The 16,555-nt window shown below is 38.0% G+C and overlaps 1 protein-coding gene across 7 annotated transcripts in view; it reads left to right on the forward strand.

Moving 5' to 3' along the window:
- Window positions 1-915: 915 nt before the first annotated feature.
- Window positions 916-16,555, forward strand: part of DLG1 (discs large MAGUK scaffold protein 1) — a 258,661-nt gene continuing 243,021 nt past the window's right edge. For 6 of the 7 annotated variants that reach the window (XM_061166871.1, XM_061166873.1, XM_061166874.1 and 3 more), the window contains exons 1-3: window positions 1,681-1,827; window positions 2,293-2,342; window positions 2,995-3,126. In XM_061166871.1, the coding sequence (XP_061022854.1) occupies window positions 2,324-2,342; window positions 2,995-3,126 (151 nt within the window). In that variant the 5' untranslated portion in view covers window positions 1,681-1,827; window positions 2,293-2,323. Of the gene's footprint in view, window positions 1,007-1,680; window positions 1,828-2,292; window positions 2,343-2,994; window positions 3,127-16,555 lie in introns of those variants that run through there. The other variant, XM_061166872.1, reaches the window with a different exon arrangement.

Raw genomic sequence — 16,555 nt, forward strand, 5'->3', positions numbered from 1 at the left:
TCCAATACTTTGGCCACCTTCTAGGAAGAACTGACTCATTAGAAAAGACTCTCATGCTGGGCAAGATTGAAGGCGGGATGAGAAGGGGACGACAGAGGATGAGATGGTTGGATGGCATCACCGACTCAATGGACATGGATTTGGGTGGACTCCGGGAGTTGGTGATGGACAGGGAGGCCTGGCGTGCTGCAGTTCATGGGGTCGCAAAGAGTCGGACACGACTGAGCGACTAAACTGAACTGGGTGATCTTAGGCCAATTCTTCTCCCTGGATAAGAGCATGGAGGTTGCTGCTACACAGAAGAGGGTCGAAGACCTGGAAGTGATTTGGACAGCTTTTCCCAATTCCTTTTCCAGAACCTCGGAGGCTCAGCCCCGAAGCGGGGTCCTGGCCGGCCAGTAGTCCCGTTCCTAGGTGCAAGCGAAACTTAAACGAACTTTGCTAACTGAGCTTCGGCTCGGTGGGCGGTAGCTACAGGTGAGTTCTTAAAGGGGCCGCCAGAGCTTGGTTAATACTTGAAGCTGTTGACTTGGCCGGAGTTGCAGGCAAGGGAGAATGAATGAGAAAAAGAACGAACCAATTTTCTATTCCCTTCCTTAAATGCATTCATACTTGGAATTAATCACCTAGATTTAAAAAATTCTCTGGGAAAACCGTCAATCTCTTATCAGATTAACTAATCTCCACATTTTACCTACTTTTCTTTAATTCAATTCCTCCAAAACTTTTACTGAGGGGCCAACAGTAACTTTTTAAAAATTAGCACCAAGTATAAGAATGCAGAGACGGCACCCATCCCCCTCGCAAACGCCTCCCTTTCCCCCCTCGCAGGCTCCGCCCTTTCCCGCCCCCTATCGTGGGTGGCTCAGGCGACACCTCCCAGAGAATGCTTTTCCAGGTTGGGGATCCACCCCCGGGGTGGATCTCTGTCCGGCTGAGTTGGAAACGACACGCGTTTAGTGAGGGTAAAGGGTGCCTCGGAATGTGTGTCCCGGATCTGGTGTAGGTGAGGTCACATTTCTCTTCCGACACTGTCACTCTTCCTCGCCTGGTGCGCTACTAGCTCAGAACCGCGGGACACACCGGTGGGCTAGGACGAGGTAAAGGCGGGCTCTTCCAGGGCGCCCCGGCCCACCTGTAGAGTCTGTGCGTCAACTCCTTTGTTCTCAGAACCACTGCGGTGGCCGCGCCTTTACGCTAGGAGGTTCACTTCGACGTTCCTCAGGTCCCCTTCTGCCGTCCCTCCTGGTCCTCCTCCCTCTTCGAACCCAAAGGTAGCAGCGCTGAGAGCCCGGGGCTCGGCGCGAGCCGCCTCCTCACTTCCCATTGGCTGAGAGCGCTGGGAAAGCGGTCACGTGGGGGCGCGGCAATCCAGATCAAGGGCCGCCATCTTGGCGGAAAGTTTGGGGGGAGAGCGGTTGGGGGCGCGGAAGGAGGCGAGGTTCCGGGGGTGTGGCGGCTAAGAGCTGAGAGGGCGAGCGGGCTAGCGGGCACCGGCGAGTGAGGAGGCGCCGGCGGCTGAGGCGGAGGAAGAGGCAACGGGGGTGCAGCCGCCGAGGGGAGCTCCTCCCCCGTTCCCTCACCCCCCTCTGCACAGCTCCGCGAGCCCCGGGTGGGGCGGGGGGACGTGGAGCGGGGCAGGGCGGGGGAGACGGGCCGGGGCGCACCCCAGCTCCGAGCGCACGCCACTCGCAGGAACTTTGTGGCGGCGCCGCAGGTGTGGGGGCCCGCGGAGGTGTGCATGTGGGGCACGAGGGCGTCGGAGAGCGGCCGCTGTCCTGTCCGGCCCTCGCTGGAGTAGCTCGGAGGAAGCCAACAAGGAATCAGGCAAGCGAGAGGAGGGGGCCCGAGCAGGGCGGGGTGATCAATCCAGTTGGTTCCTTCTCCGAGTGCTTTACGGTCTCTGCTGGTTTAGGGGCCAAGGGTCGGAGCGCTCTCTTCACCCCCCAGTAGCAGGTGGGGGGGTATGCCTTCTTATGCCGGGGGAGGGGTGGCCCCACGTCTAGCATTAAGCACACTTTGGAGAAGGGGCAGCTTTCGAGGAGAGTTTGGCAGCTTGCTTCTGTCTGCTCTTAATTTGCAGGGGAACCCAACCTTAGGTAAAAGCTTTCTAGATTGGCACTGCTGGGTTTTGAGGCTCTCTTCTTTCACTTGGGAAAACTTTGCCAGGTGGACTTTTCAAATAGGGCTAGGAGTATTTCTATTTGAGAATTAGGAGTAAATGCTAGTTTAACCTCTATTTTGTTCTTTTCTAAATTAAAGTTCTGTTTCCTTTCTGTTTTGTGTTCTAAGGTGTGTGCTCTCTTCCTGATTCTGGAGAAAAATGCCGGTCCGGAAGCAAGGTGAGAGTTTACTTCGAAACTCTTGTGGGTATCCCTTGCTTTTTTCTGTTTTGTGCTTGCTGTGGTTTTACAGATGTTTGTGTAACTGATGAGACAGCACAGCGTTAGCCTTACTACTTAGGGAATCTAAGCCTCAATCATTCAGAAGATGGAAACACCTAAATGTTTGTCAAACTTTTTTCCCTTGACATCTCTGGACTAAAGAGGCAGTTAACTTTTTTCCCCTCTGAAATGTCTGTTTAAAAAGTTTGTGCTAGCGTTTTAATATTTTATCATTCTTAGTAAACCCTTTCGTGAACGAATGTGGAATACTGGCTAAGAACTACTAGTTTTGAAAGAATACTTGAATTATAATGACGGATTGTAGTAATCGGCATTTGTATATCAGATCAACTGAAACTGTTACTAACACTGATTAAATGATCACTAGAACACATTGATTACAAACTACTCACCTTGTTTTATTGTGACATAATGAACATTTTTGGAATCATTTCTAAGGATTATTTATGTGTACAGGAATACAGTAGTGTGAATTGACTTGGAGGTTTGGAGAATTGTTTAGGTATCTTGCAATCATTTGCTGCATAGCTAGTTTGTAGTACTTCCTTATAAATATATAATTTTAATCAAACTTTTTTTTTCTTTTCAGATACCCAGAGAGCACTGCACCTTTTGGAAGATTATCGTTCGAGACTAAGCCAAACAGAAGACAGACAGCTCAGAAGTTCCATAGAACGGGTTATTAACATATTCCAGAGCAACCTCTTTCAGGCTTTAATAGGTGGGAATTAAAACTTTATTTGTGACCATTATGTGTCAGCTGGGCTTAATGCTTCTCTGAATTCACTTATTTTAAACTTAAGAGAGTGATATACTTGGTTCTCTGTGAGGCATGCAGTTCCTTGAACATCCAGTGAATTGTGTATTTTGATACTTAGGTCAATATCTTTTCCAAAAGTATGTAATAATCAAAAAAACTTTCAGTATGATTATTTCAATGGTCTTTGATAACAAAGTGTAGTATCCTAGCATTAAAAAATGAAGAGGTTGCAAAAAGTAATGACTAACTGTTAGCTTGTTTCTGTGTTGGTTTTGTTCTTTCTCTGGAATATCTGAAAGTGTTTGAAGAGTTCTGTGTTTAAGAACATTCATTCTCTTAATTTAGACCTCTGTTTAAACTTGGCATTTGTAGAGTTAGAGTTTTAGACTTGAAAAATGATCTTACAGATAATCTTGGTCTAATCTTATTTTACAGACAAGAATATTGAAACAGTTTTATTCTTAACTGTAACTTAAATTTGATGTGGTTCATTGTTTTAAAGGAGAACTGAACAAGGGTGCTGAGTTCTACTCCTGACAGTGCTATTGATTGAATGAGATGGTATAAATCATATAATCTTTTCTAGGTCACTGCATTAGCTGTGGCATGTGGATGCAGTGAAACAGTGGCTTTTAACCTTTTTCCTAAAAAGTAGCTAGATTCTTTTTTAAAGCAAAATCTTATATTTTGTACACAATTCATGGTATATAAAACAAGATGATCTGTTCTGGCCCTTTTCTCTAGGTACCTTGAAAAGTGTACAAACCACTGAACTGGAAAAATTGTCCCTTTCAATTCTAAGAATAAAATGCATTTTTATTAATCATTGACTATATAACATATTAAAATAAGACATTTCATTGCATTATATTTTTTCCCTCAGTAGTTACAGCCTTATATCTATGTATTGATGGAGTAACTTCTGATGTGATTTGAGGTTAATGTAGCCTATCCTATCCTACTTTCAAGTTAATGTATTCTATCAAATAGCTTATTGGTAAATTGATACTCTACTAAATTAGTTTTAGAATTAAAGAAAACGTTAAAAAAGATCACTCAGTACACTTAAATATAATTTAGCATTATTATAAACTTTCGAAAACATACCACAACAGAGAGAACAGTTTTATATGTCTGTCACTCATGTTTAAAAATGACCCATATTTTGCTTATTTTGTTTAAACAGATGGACATTTATTCCATTTGAATTTCTAAGTTCTGAGGTTTAAGGTCCAAATGGATCAAATTGGATTCCTCTGAAAAAACAACAGAGGAAGGGAAAATCATTTCTAGTTATTTTCTAAATCACCATCAAACCTAGGAATATTTTATTTAATAGGCTCACTGTTTAGGAAAAAGTAGTATGACTTGTATGTCTTATTTTACATGTAATTCATAGATAGATGGAGTCCTCTGTGTGGAGTCCATGACTTAAGAAAATTAAATGATTAGTGAAGTAGTCAACCAGAACCAACACTTAGATTGAGATGGGAAGTAGATTTGCAATGTTGATGGGGATTTTTAAAAAAAATCTATTCTGCTTCACCTATTTTGAATGTGTTTATTCTTATGCATAATTGAATTCTGATAGAGTTAGTTTTCTAATTGTAACTTATAGTTGTAAATCTTTGTCCTGTGTGATTTTATTGGTAGTGAATTTAAGCTTTGCTGTTTAGGTTTACTTATATTTAAGGTCGTATAGAATATAGTATCAGATTTTGGTGTAAGGAAAGTAATACATTTTAGGAATTTTGAAACAAGTAAATTTAGTAGAGGGTTTTTTGTGTTTTTATACTGTAATTGAATTGTTGACATTACTAAATTAATAAATGCAGTTGTTGGTACATGCTTAAGTTGGATTAATTAATTTTTGAAAATTTTTAGGCCAATAAGATTTTCTTCCCTTTGCATCTGTACCACTGTTTTTGAAACACTGTGATAGTTTTTTAAACTTGTAAATTACCCTAAGTTAAACTAGAGTCCATTGTGTTTATAGTATGTACTGAAAAATTCTGTGTTAACTGTTTTTTCCTTTAGTAGGTAGTACTTCATCTTCTGAGGTGATACTTGTGAATTATTGAATTAAAGGAGACCTAGGGTCTTGACCATTAATTGTTTCTTTTTTTTTTTTGACCATTAATTGTTGAAAATCATATGGGGCTTAGGTTTTTGGCTTTAAGAGTTTGGGAGTCACTTCCTTAGGCTATAGTGAATTACTTAGTTACTACTTGGATTTGGAGTCTACAACATTTATTGAGTGATTCTTGAATTGGTAGTTTGTATCCACTGTTTTCATGCATTTAAAACAACTCTGTGCAAGGACCTAAGTTGTTATGTTATCCCCCTGCCACCCCCCACCCCGTAGTTGATATATTATTAAGGTTAGGTTTCTGGCACCTTGAAGGGCTTCCTTGGTGGCTCAACAGTAAAGAATTCACCTGCAATGCAGGAGACATGGGTTCAGTCCCTGGGTTGGGAAGATTCCCTGGAGAAAGAGATGGCAACCTACTCCAGTATTCTTGCCTGAGAAATCCCATGAAGAGAGGACCCTGGTAGACTAGGCCATGGGGTCGCAAGAGTTGGACACAACTTAGCAACTAAACCACCACCACTTTGTTGTTATTCAGAGGAATAAGCATGCACATACTGCACTATATCTGTTCTAAGATACCAATTTTAAAAAACTAACATCTCTGAACCTGGGATGAATTTTATAATGGATATATATTGGCATTGGTTTTACATTCTTAGTGGCATGTGAAATAATGGTGCATTTTATAGTTGATAGTGTCAGTATCAGTAACCTCAATTCAGTGAAATATGGTAATCATTGTTCTTGCTTTGAGGCTTGGTAGTAGTATCCTTGAAGGATGGTTTGTAGATTTAAAAATTATTGAAAGTAGAAGATTTTATTAACTTCTGAGTTTTAGCTAAGTTGTTTCTTTAGAGGTGAGTATTTAAATTATAGTTTTTAAAAAGTCTGTGAACTATGTATTTAAAAAACATTTATTCCCCAAACATCTGGTGATTATTTTTGTATAAATGGGAAATAAAAAGTCCACCTGATGTTAATCCCTAGTTTAGGTGAGAGCAAGTTGAAAACTTAATATATTTGATTTTGTAGTCTCATTTTTTGTACTTCTAGTTGAAAATTTTGTGAGTAAAATGTATTGGATACGGTTTGATGACAGTCAGCTGTTCAGGTCCATAGTGGTTTGCGGTCATCTCTTATTCTCAGGTTTGTCTGGGATCAGAGAGGATATCGGTAGTCCTCAAAGATTTTGTACCAGCCTAGACCTCTGGGTTTACTTATGGGACCAGAGAACTCATCTACCTTCCTTGTGCACAGGAGAAAAACCTGGGCTCAAGATCAGACTGGCTTTGGAGACTTTAGTAAGTTGTGTCACATGATTTGTATATTTTGTCTGTGATAAATAGCAATCTTATTTTAAAGCACTATTTTATTTAAATTCTGCACATATTTCAAAATGAAGATGGATTATGCAATGAAACTGTCCATTTCTGAGATTTTTAGCTTCAAATTTCTTTACTGCTACTTTATTAACTTTCACTTGCCCTTGTAAACATAGTGAAGGACATTTAAATTTGGAGATACTGAGTTTCAAGTGTGACTCCTTTTTTATTTTAATTGTAAAAAAAAAAAACCTAAAATCTATCACCTTAACCATTTTTAAATGTGTTGGTTAGCATGTTAAGTATATTCATATTGCTGTGAAACAATTCAGAACTTCATCTTGCAAAACTAAAACTCAATATGTATTAAGCAGCAGCTCCCCTTTTCTTCCTCTCCCGCCCTTGGTAACCACCATTCTACTTTCTGTCTCTGATTTTGGCTACTGTAAATACCTCATATAGGGAAATCATAAAGTATTTGTCTTTTTGTGACAGGTTTATTTTACTTAGCATAATGTTTTCAAAGTTCATTCATGTTGTAGCATGTGATAGGATTTCCTTCCTTATTAAGGCTGAATAACAGTGAGTGGTGGGGGGTGGCATTGTGTGTGTGTAAATGTGTGTGTGTGTATAAATGTGTGTGTGTCAGATTTTTGCTTATCCATTGATCCCTGGATAGGTGTTTGCATTGTTTTACCTCTTGACCGTTGTGGACAGTGTGACTGTGTGAGTATGCAAGCATCTCTTTGAGAATCTACTTTCAGTTCTTTTGAGTGTACATGTGAAAGTGGCATTGTAGGATCATATGATAGAAAATTTTTAATTTTTCCAAGGAACCACCATAATGTTTTTCATAGAAATTGCACCTTTTTATAATCCAAGTAACAGCTCACAAGGGTTCCAGTTTCTCCCTACTTTGTCAACACTTGATATTTTTCAGGTTTTTGGATAGTAGCCATCCTAATGGATGTGATAATGTGATTACTTTTTAAGAATGTAAAAAGTAATAATGGCTAATATTTATTAAACACTTTCTATGTGCTGATAAAAATATCTCGTTTAGTCGTCATCATTCTGTGAGGTGTATATTCACCTATGAGGTGATTATACCATTTTATAGATTAGGAAAAAGAGGAGATGGGTGGTTATGTAGCTTGCCCAAGAATTCTCAGATAGTCAACTGTGGAGCCAGAAACTGGACTCAGCTAATCTGATCCAGAGTCTCTCTTCACCTTCAACCATTAGGGTGGTCTTTTTCATAAGTTTAATACAATTATGTGACAAAGAACATTGACAACAGGTATGTTTAACATAGATGTTGCTTTGTAGGGGCAATGTTTTTAAAACATTGTCTTTAAGTTTTTACTTTAAGGGAGAATGTTTATAATGATGGAATTTACATATTTTGAAAAGTGTATTCAGTAATCAAAGTTTACAGATTTCCAGCTATAATTGTAAAATGTCAGAGTTCCTTAGATTTTTTGCTTATTATTGGTCTCAGTGATATAATATGTTAGTGTATTGTTAACTTTGAGGAAGGAAAACAATTATAACAGAATATGGATCAGACTATTGGCTACAACTTATGGAATTGGAGGAAAATTTTATTAACTTTCTGGTTGATGGTTTTGATTGAATTGGGTTGTTACTTATTTGTTACGCTTGCTTTGAGGCAATACTTTGAAAAAGCAGAAGCTGGTTGAATTCTCTTTAGAACCTTGCAATCACAGAGCTGTAAAAGCATCTTTAAATATTTCTTCTAGCCCTGGTTATTTTATCTATGTAGGGACAGTTTTTTTCCTATTCAAAATTTCCTTTTCAATAATTTTTCTGATATACTATCCAGGTATTGCATTTAGTTGTCAAGTTTCTCTGTTGTTGCTGTTCAGTTGCTGAGTCGTGTCCGACTCGTTGTGACCCCATGGACTGCAGCACGCCAGGCTTCCCTGTCCTTCCTGTCCCCTGTTCTTCACCATCTCCCAGAGCTTGCTGAAACTCACTGTCCATTCAGTCAGTGATGCCACCAACCATCTTGTCCTCTGTTGTCCCCTTCTCCTGCCTTCAGCCCTTCCCAGCATCAGGGTCTTTTTTGATGATCCAGTTCTTCACATCAGTTGGCTAGAGTACTGGAGCTTCAGCTTCAGCGTCTGTCCTTCTAATGAATATTCAGGGTTGATTTCTTTTAAGATTGACTGGTTTGGTCTCTCTGAAGTCCAAGGGCCTCTCAAGAGTCTTCTCCAACACCACAGTTCAAAAGTATCAATTCTTCGATGCTCAGCCTTCTTTCTGGTCCAACTCTCGCATCCATATGTGAATACTGGAAAAAACTATAGCTTTGACTGGATGGACCTTTGTTGGCAAAGTAATGTCTCTGCTTTTTAATATGCTGCCTAGGTTGGTCATAGCTTTTCTTCCAAGGAGCAAGTGTTTTTTAATTTCATGGCTGCAGTCACCATCTGCAGTGATTTTGGAGCCCCCCCAAAATAAAGTCTCTCACTGTTTCCACTGTTTCCCCATCTGTTTGCCATGAAGTGATGGGACCAGATGCCATGATCTTAGTTTTTTGAATGTTTGAGTTTTAAACCAGCTTTTTCAGTCTCCTCTTTCACCTTTATCCAGAGGTCCTTTAGTTCTTTGCTTTCTGCCATAAGGGTGGTGTCATCTGCATATCTTGAGTTTATTGATATTTCTCCCAGCAGTCTTGATTCCAGCTTGTGCTTCATCCAGCCAGGCATTTCTCATGATGTACTCTGCATAAAAGTTAAATAAGCAGGGTCACAATATACAGCCTTGACATACTCCTTTCCTAATTTGGGGGCTTCCCTGGTGGCTCAGATGGTAAAGCATCTGCCTGCAATGCAGGAGACCTGGGTTTGATCCCTGAGTCGGGAAGATCCCCTGAAGAAGGAAATGGCAACCCACTCCAGTACTCTTGCCTGGAAAATCCCATGGATGGAGGAGCCTGGTAGGCTATAGTCCATGTGGTCACAAAGAGTAGGACATGACTGAGTGACTTCACTTTCACTTTCCCAATTTTGAATCAGTCAGTTGTTCCATGTTCGGTTCTAACTGTTGCTTCTTGACCTGCATACAGGTTTCTCAGGAGACAGGTAAGGTGGTCTGGTATTCCCATTTCTTGAAGAATTTTCCCCAGTCTGTGTGATCCACACAGTCAAAGGCTTTAGTGTAACAGAAGTAGATGATTTTCTGGAATTCTCTTGCATTTTCTAAGATCAGCAGATGTTGGCAATTTGATCTCTGGTTCCCCTTTAGTCTTCTTTAATCTGTGCACATTTCCACAGCTTGTGTCTTTTATGACATTAATGTATTTGAAGAGAGTTCCCCCTGCTCTTATTTTTTTATATAAAGTTACCTGTTGTAAGTTTGCTAATATTTACTTGTGAATAAACTCAGGTTATGTATTTATGTTTCTGTACATCCAGAGGTACATGATGTCTTCTGCCCTTCATTTAATGTTAATTTTAATCACCTAGGTATTGTCTGATTGCTCTAGTCTGTAGTTACTTTTTTCCCCTTTGCAGTTTATAAGCAGTATATGGGGGAGACGGTTTAACACGTTGTAGTCCCCCTGCTCTTTAGAGACATTTCCATCTAGACTTAGCATCCACTGATGATGCTTGCCTGAATCAGTTTTTACTGTGTTGAAAATGACAGCTGAAAGATTGTAGTAGTGTGGTTTTTTTTTTAAATACAGCAGCACTTTTCTACAGTATCTAGTTAACACTTGGCATTTTACTGTAATTAAAAACACTCCTCTCCCATTTATCTACCTACCTATCTAGCTATCATATTTCTTTCATTGGTTGATCATTTATTATCATCCATAATGATTTTGGTGTTCAGATTGTCTCAGATTTACCTAGTATAAGGCTTCTCTAGCTTGGTTAGAATGTCTTTATGGCATTCCCTCATTTTTTTAAAGCACAATTTCGTAGTTTTTGGCATAACAAGATGTTCTAGGTTCATCTTGTGCATAACCTGCCCCAGCCTTAGCCGTTTCTTTGAGAAGTTCTGGTTCCTTTTGATACATACCTTGTTTTAAGGAATATACTATGACTGTTAGTCATATCATATTTAAAGTGTTGGAATAATTTATTTTGGATACTGGCTTGACCTTTTTTCTCTTTCTAGTGTGTGAAACACAAATTATAATACATAGTTTAAAATTTTATGTACTTCTTTGGGAATCAAAATGATTTTTTTAAATGTATGTTGGTTTAGTCAAAAGCAGAGTAATCTGTGCCTGAGTAGGTTTGAATATTGTGTATTTTAGTTTACAAAAACATGTACTTGCTTTTAATCAATTAACTGGTAAAATTTTTCTCTCTGAAATGATTAGATTGTATTTCATTGTACATTAGCTGTCTAGTTGTCTTTTCTCTAACCCTCCAGAGTGGAATTTATAAACATTTACTGTCGGATACATGTACTTTATATAAAATAAGCAAGAAAATTCTTACAACAGAGATAACCTACTTCTTCCATAGGGTAAAGATCCTTCTAGAATGTTATTCTTGTGTATATATACACATTTTCATTTTGCAAAACAAAGTCCTGTATACAAATTTTGTGTGTAGAACATGGTGCTCAGTTGCGTGTAACTTTTTGTGACCGCCATGGACTGTGGCCCACCAGGCTCCTCTGTCCATGGAAATTCCAGTATTCTTTCTTTTGTCACCTGTGGTTTTGGTGAAATTCTCCAGGCAAGAATACTGGAGTGGGTTGCCATTTCCTCTTCCAGGGATCTTCTCAACCCAGGAATTGAACCCTGGTCTCCTGCATTGGCAGGCAGATTCTTTACCACTTGAGCCACCTGGGAAGCTCCAAATAAAACATGGTATAATTGATTCTCCAATTCAGTGGGAATTGATACTTAAAATTGTTATATAAAATGAAAAATATCATCAGATTAAAATTATCCTTAAAAATTCTTCAGAAATTGTGTCTCATTAGCTACAGTTCTGCTGCTTTTCTTTCTAGTGGAGAGAAATCATTTCTTCAGTTGGGCAGCAGATGAAGTAGTTGACTTGTGTTTAAATGACCTTTAGTATTCAGGTCAGTTCAGTTCAGTCACTCAGTCGTGTCTGACTCTTTGCGACCCCATGAACCGCAGCACGCCAGGCCTCCCTGTCCATCACCACCTCCCGGAGGTTACCCAAACCCGTGTTCATCGAATCGATGATGCCATCCAACCATCTCATCCTCTGTCGTCCCCTTCTCCTCCTGCCCTCAGTCCTTCCCAACATTAGGGTCTTTTCCAATGAGTCAGCTCTTCGCATAAGGTGGCCAAAGTATTGGAGTTTCAGCTTCAACATCAGTCTTTCCAGTGAATACCCAGGACTGATCTTTAGGATGGACTGGTTGGCTCTCCTTGCAAAGCGCATAATTCTAGAATCACATTCAGCACAGTGAAATATAGAGAGATGCTATGATAATGCATACTACCTGAGGGAACAGTCTTCTCTCTCAGTTTTTATTTGCTGACAATTTGCTTACCAGATTAATAGGAAGAATTTCCCTATTTTTGGTGGAAAGAGGTGCTGTGGTTGAATTTGCTTAAGTGTATACAGTGTGACTTCTCTGTGCTGTACCTTTTAACTGTTTTTACCCCACAAAATTTATCTTTATGTGCCTTTCATATCAATGGGTTGTGCTGTTTAAAGACTGTTGCACTGTATAGATTTTTTTGTAGTTTTACTAATAATTTCCCAGGAGCATTTAGATATATAATTTTTCTGAATTATAGACAACATTGCTTTTGTATATGTTCTTTGTCCTGTATCCTTGATTATATTCTTTGGATGAGTTCCTAGAATTGAACTGCTTGGTAAAGGGGATATGCAATTTAAAAAGGCTTTTGATGTGATTTTTTTTGTTTAATTACTGTCAAAAATGTTACATTAATTTAATTTTTTAGATATGTGGAAGAATGACAAATTTACTATCCCTTAAGCACATCAAAGTATTATCTTTTTAGTATTTTCTATTCTGATATGTAGAAGACATCTGTAGTCATTTTGATGTTTTATTTTGTATTATTTTGAATAAATAACCAACGATGTAAGAATTTTCTTATATCGTTGTTAATTTCTGTGATTTATTTGTTCATGTCATGTGCCCCTCACCAGTCTTTTTTTCCATTTTTTTTCTTAGAGGTATAAAATGTCCATTCGCGATATCAGTGCTACCTGCCTTTGCAAGTTGCATTTGTTTTTAATGCATTGTCATTTGTTTTTAAGCTAATTTTTAAAAAATTACCCTTGGTATTATGCTTAGACTTTCTTGTCCCTAAGATTATAAAAATATTTACTATATTCAAATTCTGTCATGGCTCCTTTTTTCAACATTTAAAATTTTAATACATTTGTAAATTATTTTGAAATGAAGTATGAGATTGCTTGTTTTTAATATAAATTTGTTATTTATTATGCTCCCTTAAACATTTAAAAAATTATTAGACTTTTTCAGCTTTTTTTTTTTTTTTTTAGGATTTTTTTCCCCAGCATTTTTAGGTTTATAGAAAAATTCAGTGGAAAGCACAGTTTCCATATCCTTACCACTGCACACTCCCATTTCTCATATTATTGACATTTTTATTAGTGTGGTATATTTGTTGCAGTTGATAAGCCAGTATTAAATTAACTAAAGTCCATAGTTTACGTTAAGATTCGCTCTTTGTGTCAATACATTGATAAACTTGACATACACATTTGTTGCTTTGACAAATGTGTTCACTGTTACAGTATCATACAGGATAGTTTCACTCCCCTTTAAATCTGTGTTCCACATATTGGTCCCTCTATCCCTCTCACCAAACCCCTGGCAACCGCTGATCTTTCTGCTGTCTCTTGCTCCACCTGTTCTTCTCTTTCTCCCTCCTTCTGAATCCCTGGGAACCAGTTATCTTTTTATTGTCTGTGTAGTTATGCCTTTTCCAGAATGTTATATAGTTAAAATCTCAAGTGTGTGGCCTTTTCGTATTGATTTCTTTCACGTAGCAATATGCATTTTGCTTATCAGAGATAAGGTTTCTCCATGTCTTTTCATGACTTGATAGCTCATATCTATTTTAAGTTTTTAAAGACTTTATTTTTTTAGAGCAATTTTAGATTCATAGCAAAATTGAGAAGAAGGTACCTGCCCTCTTACATGCATAGACTCTCTCATATTTGGCATTTCCCATGAGAATGGTGTATTTGTCACAGTTGATGAACCTGCATGAGCGCATTATTATCACCCAGAGTCCATAGTTTGATCTTAGTATTCACTCTTGGGTTTGTACATTCTGTAGGTTTGGACAAATGTGTGATGACCTGTGTCTACCATTATAGATAGATACTTACATATATTCACGACACTATACAGAATAGTTTTACTGTCCTAAAAATCCTCTGTACTCTGCCTATTCACCTCTCTCATCTCCAACCCCTGGCAATCACTGGTCTTTTTACTCTCTGTATTGTTCTGTGTTTTCCAGAATGGTATATAGTTGGAATCACACAGCCTTTTCATATTGGCTTCTTTCACTTAGTAGTATGCATTTAAGGTTCCTCCACATACATGGGTGTTTTTTGTTGTTGTTTTTAATTTTTTAAGTGTTGAATGATATTCTGTCGTCTGGATGTACTGCAGTTTATTCATTCACCTATCAAAGGATGTTTGGGTTGCTTCCAGTTTTTGGCAGTCATGAATAAAGTTGCTATAAACATCTATGTGCAGGTTTTCCTGTGGACATAAGTTTTCATCTCATTTGGGTAAATATTGAGGAACATGATTGCTGGATTATGTGGTAAGAGTGTTTAGTTTTTAAGAGACCACCAAACAGCTTTCCAAAGTGGCTTTATCATTTTGTATCCCTACTCGTAGTGAATGAGAATTCCTGTTGTTTCATTTTTGCCAGCAGTAGTTGTTGTCAGTGTTCTGTATTTTGGCCTTTCTAATAGATGTACAGTGATACCTTGTTTTAATGTGCATATCCCTGATGATATATGGTGGGATATCTTTTCATATGCCTGTTTGCCATCTGTGTGTCTGTCTTCTTTGCCAAAGTATTTGTTAAGGTTTATTTTTAAAAAATACTTATTTATTTGGCTGCTCCAGGTGTTAGGTGTTGCGTGTGGGATCTCCAATATTCATTGTGGCAGGAGCTATCTTTAGTTATGGCATGTGGGATCTTTCAGTTGTGGCATGCAAATTCCATGCCATGTTGCAGCTTGTGATGTTTAGTTCCTTGACCAGGGATTGAACCTAGCCCCCTGCATTGACAACCCACTCCAGTATTCTTACCTGAAAAATTCCATGGATAGAGGAGCCTGGTGGGCTACAATCCATAGGGTTGCAAAGAGTTGGATACAACTGAGCATGCATGCATGCACCCCTGCATTGGGAGCTGGGAGTCTTAGCCAATGGACCACCAGAGAAGTCACATCTGTTAAGGTATTTTTCTTAATATTTTTTTCCATTAACTAGAATATCACTCATAGATTAGAGATGTTACCTATATTATATTGAAAGATTGACGGCAAAAGGGGAAGGGCAGCAGAGTACGAGATGGTAATATGGCATCATTGACTCAAAGGACATGAATTTGAGCAATCTCTGGGAGATAGTGGACGACAGAGGAGCCTAACATGGTGCAGTCTGTGGGGTCAAAAAGAGTCCACACGACTTGGCAACTAAACAACAACAAATTGTAACTAAAAGAAAACTTTTCCTCAAGTTCCTTTGAGGATATTTCTGAACTTCTGTACTTCCCTTCTCTAGTGTTTGCAAACTTTAACTTTTAACAAGAAAATAATAAACTTTTACTTAGATTTGAAGACCTCTGAAATATATGTATCTTAGAGATTTCCAAATAAAGTTTTGTAACAGATAGAAGTGATTCATCTCAGTTCTGTTTGACTAATTGCTTGTATTTAAGTTTAATATTTGAGAATTTTTCTGTTGTATGTGGTATAGTTTTGTGATCTTATAATTTAGAGCTTTGTTCAGGAGCTGGGGAACTGGTTTGGTCCAAAACAATGAAAGCACATGCAAACTGCAAATGGAAAAGGAGTAATAGATTGTGGTAAGGCTGATCTGTAGGATCAACAGAGTCAGTGTTTTCAACTGTGGGTCAACTAAAGGGTAGTTTTCCTCTAATTCAAGTTTTAATATTTTTGTATTTTTGTGTTTTCTCTTCTTCCTACTTTAGTGCATCGTTATTTTCAAAGGAAATAATTTTTTTCAAGGGTGATAAAATGCATCAAGCATTTTAATTATATGTCTGGTATATATCTGAGTGAGCTATGTGTATTTTCAGATGAGTATGGGATCACTCTTGTCTATTTAATGGCAGTCATTTTAACTACCACCACATTCTCCCATTTTCTTTACACTTTAGTAGTAAATGATTTACTATGATTTAAAATACAGTTATCAAATTTTTATAGAAATCTACCTTTTTAGGTGCTTTAAATAGGAAAGATTTAGGTGTATAATTTTTTCCTCAATTACTCAATCTCCCAGAGACATTATTGTTCATCTTTTAATTCTCTTGTTTTACTTCAAGAGTATATACACTATTACTATTGATTGGCTGAATGTGTTAAGTGTTCAGAATAAACTCATTAATTTTTTATTTTCATGAAGTTGATGTTTTAAGAATAACTTGGATTTTCAGACATTGGCGTGTTGAATAGACTTTTAGGAAATAGAGATTGGGATTATACTAGAATTTACCTTGTTTGTTTTTGTTTTATATTTGTATAGTAACTTGTTTTACTTTAGACTACATACCTTATGGTTTATTCCATGTTATACTCTCTAGTTTAGAAAACTCTAAAGGAAAAAGTAGGACATATTTTGAATCCTAGAATGTTACTTTGTAGAAGTATTTACTTGTCATGATGATGATCTAATTCTTTTTTTTCTGAATCTTTATGGTTACAAACAGTGATGATAATTCTCTTCTGAT

The sequence above is a fragment of the Dama dama genome, chromosome 19 (genome assembly GCF_033118175.1).
Source record: "Dama dama isolate Ldn47 chromosome 19, ASM3311817v1, whole genome shotgun sequence".
Classification (NCBI taxonomy): Eukaryota; Metazoa; Chordata; class Mammalia; order Artiodactyla; family Cervidae; genus Dama; species Dama dama.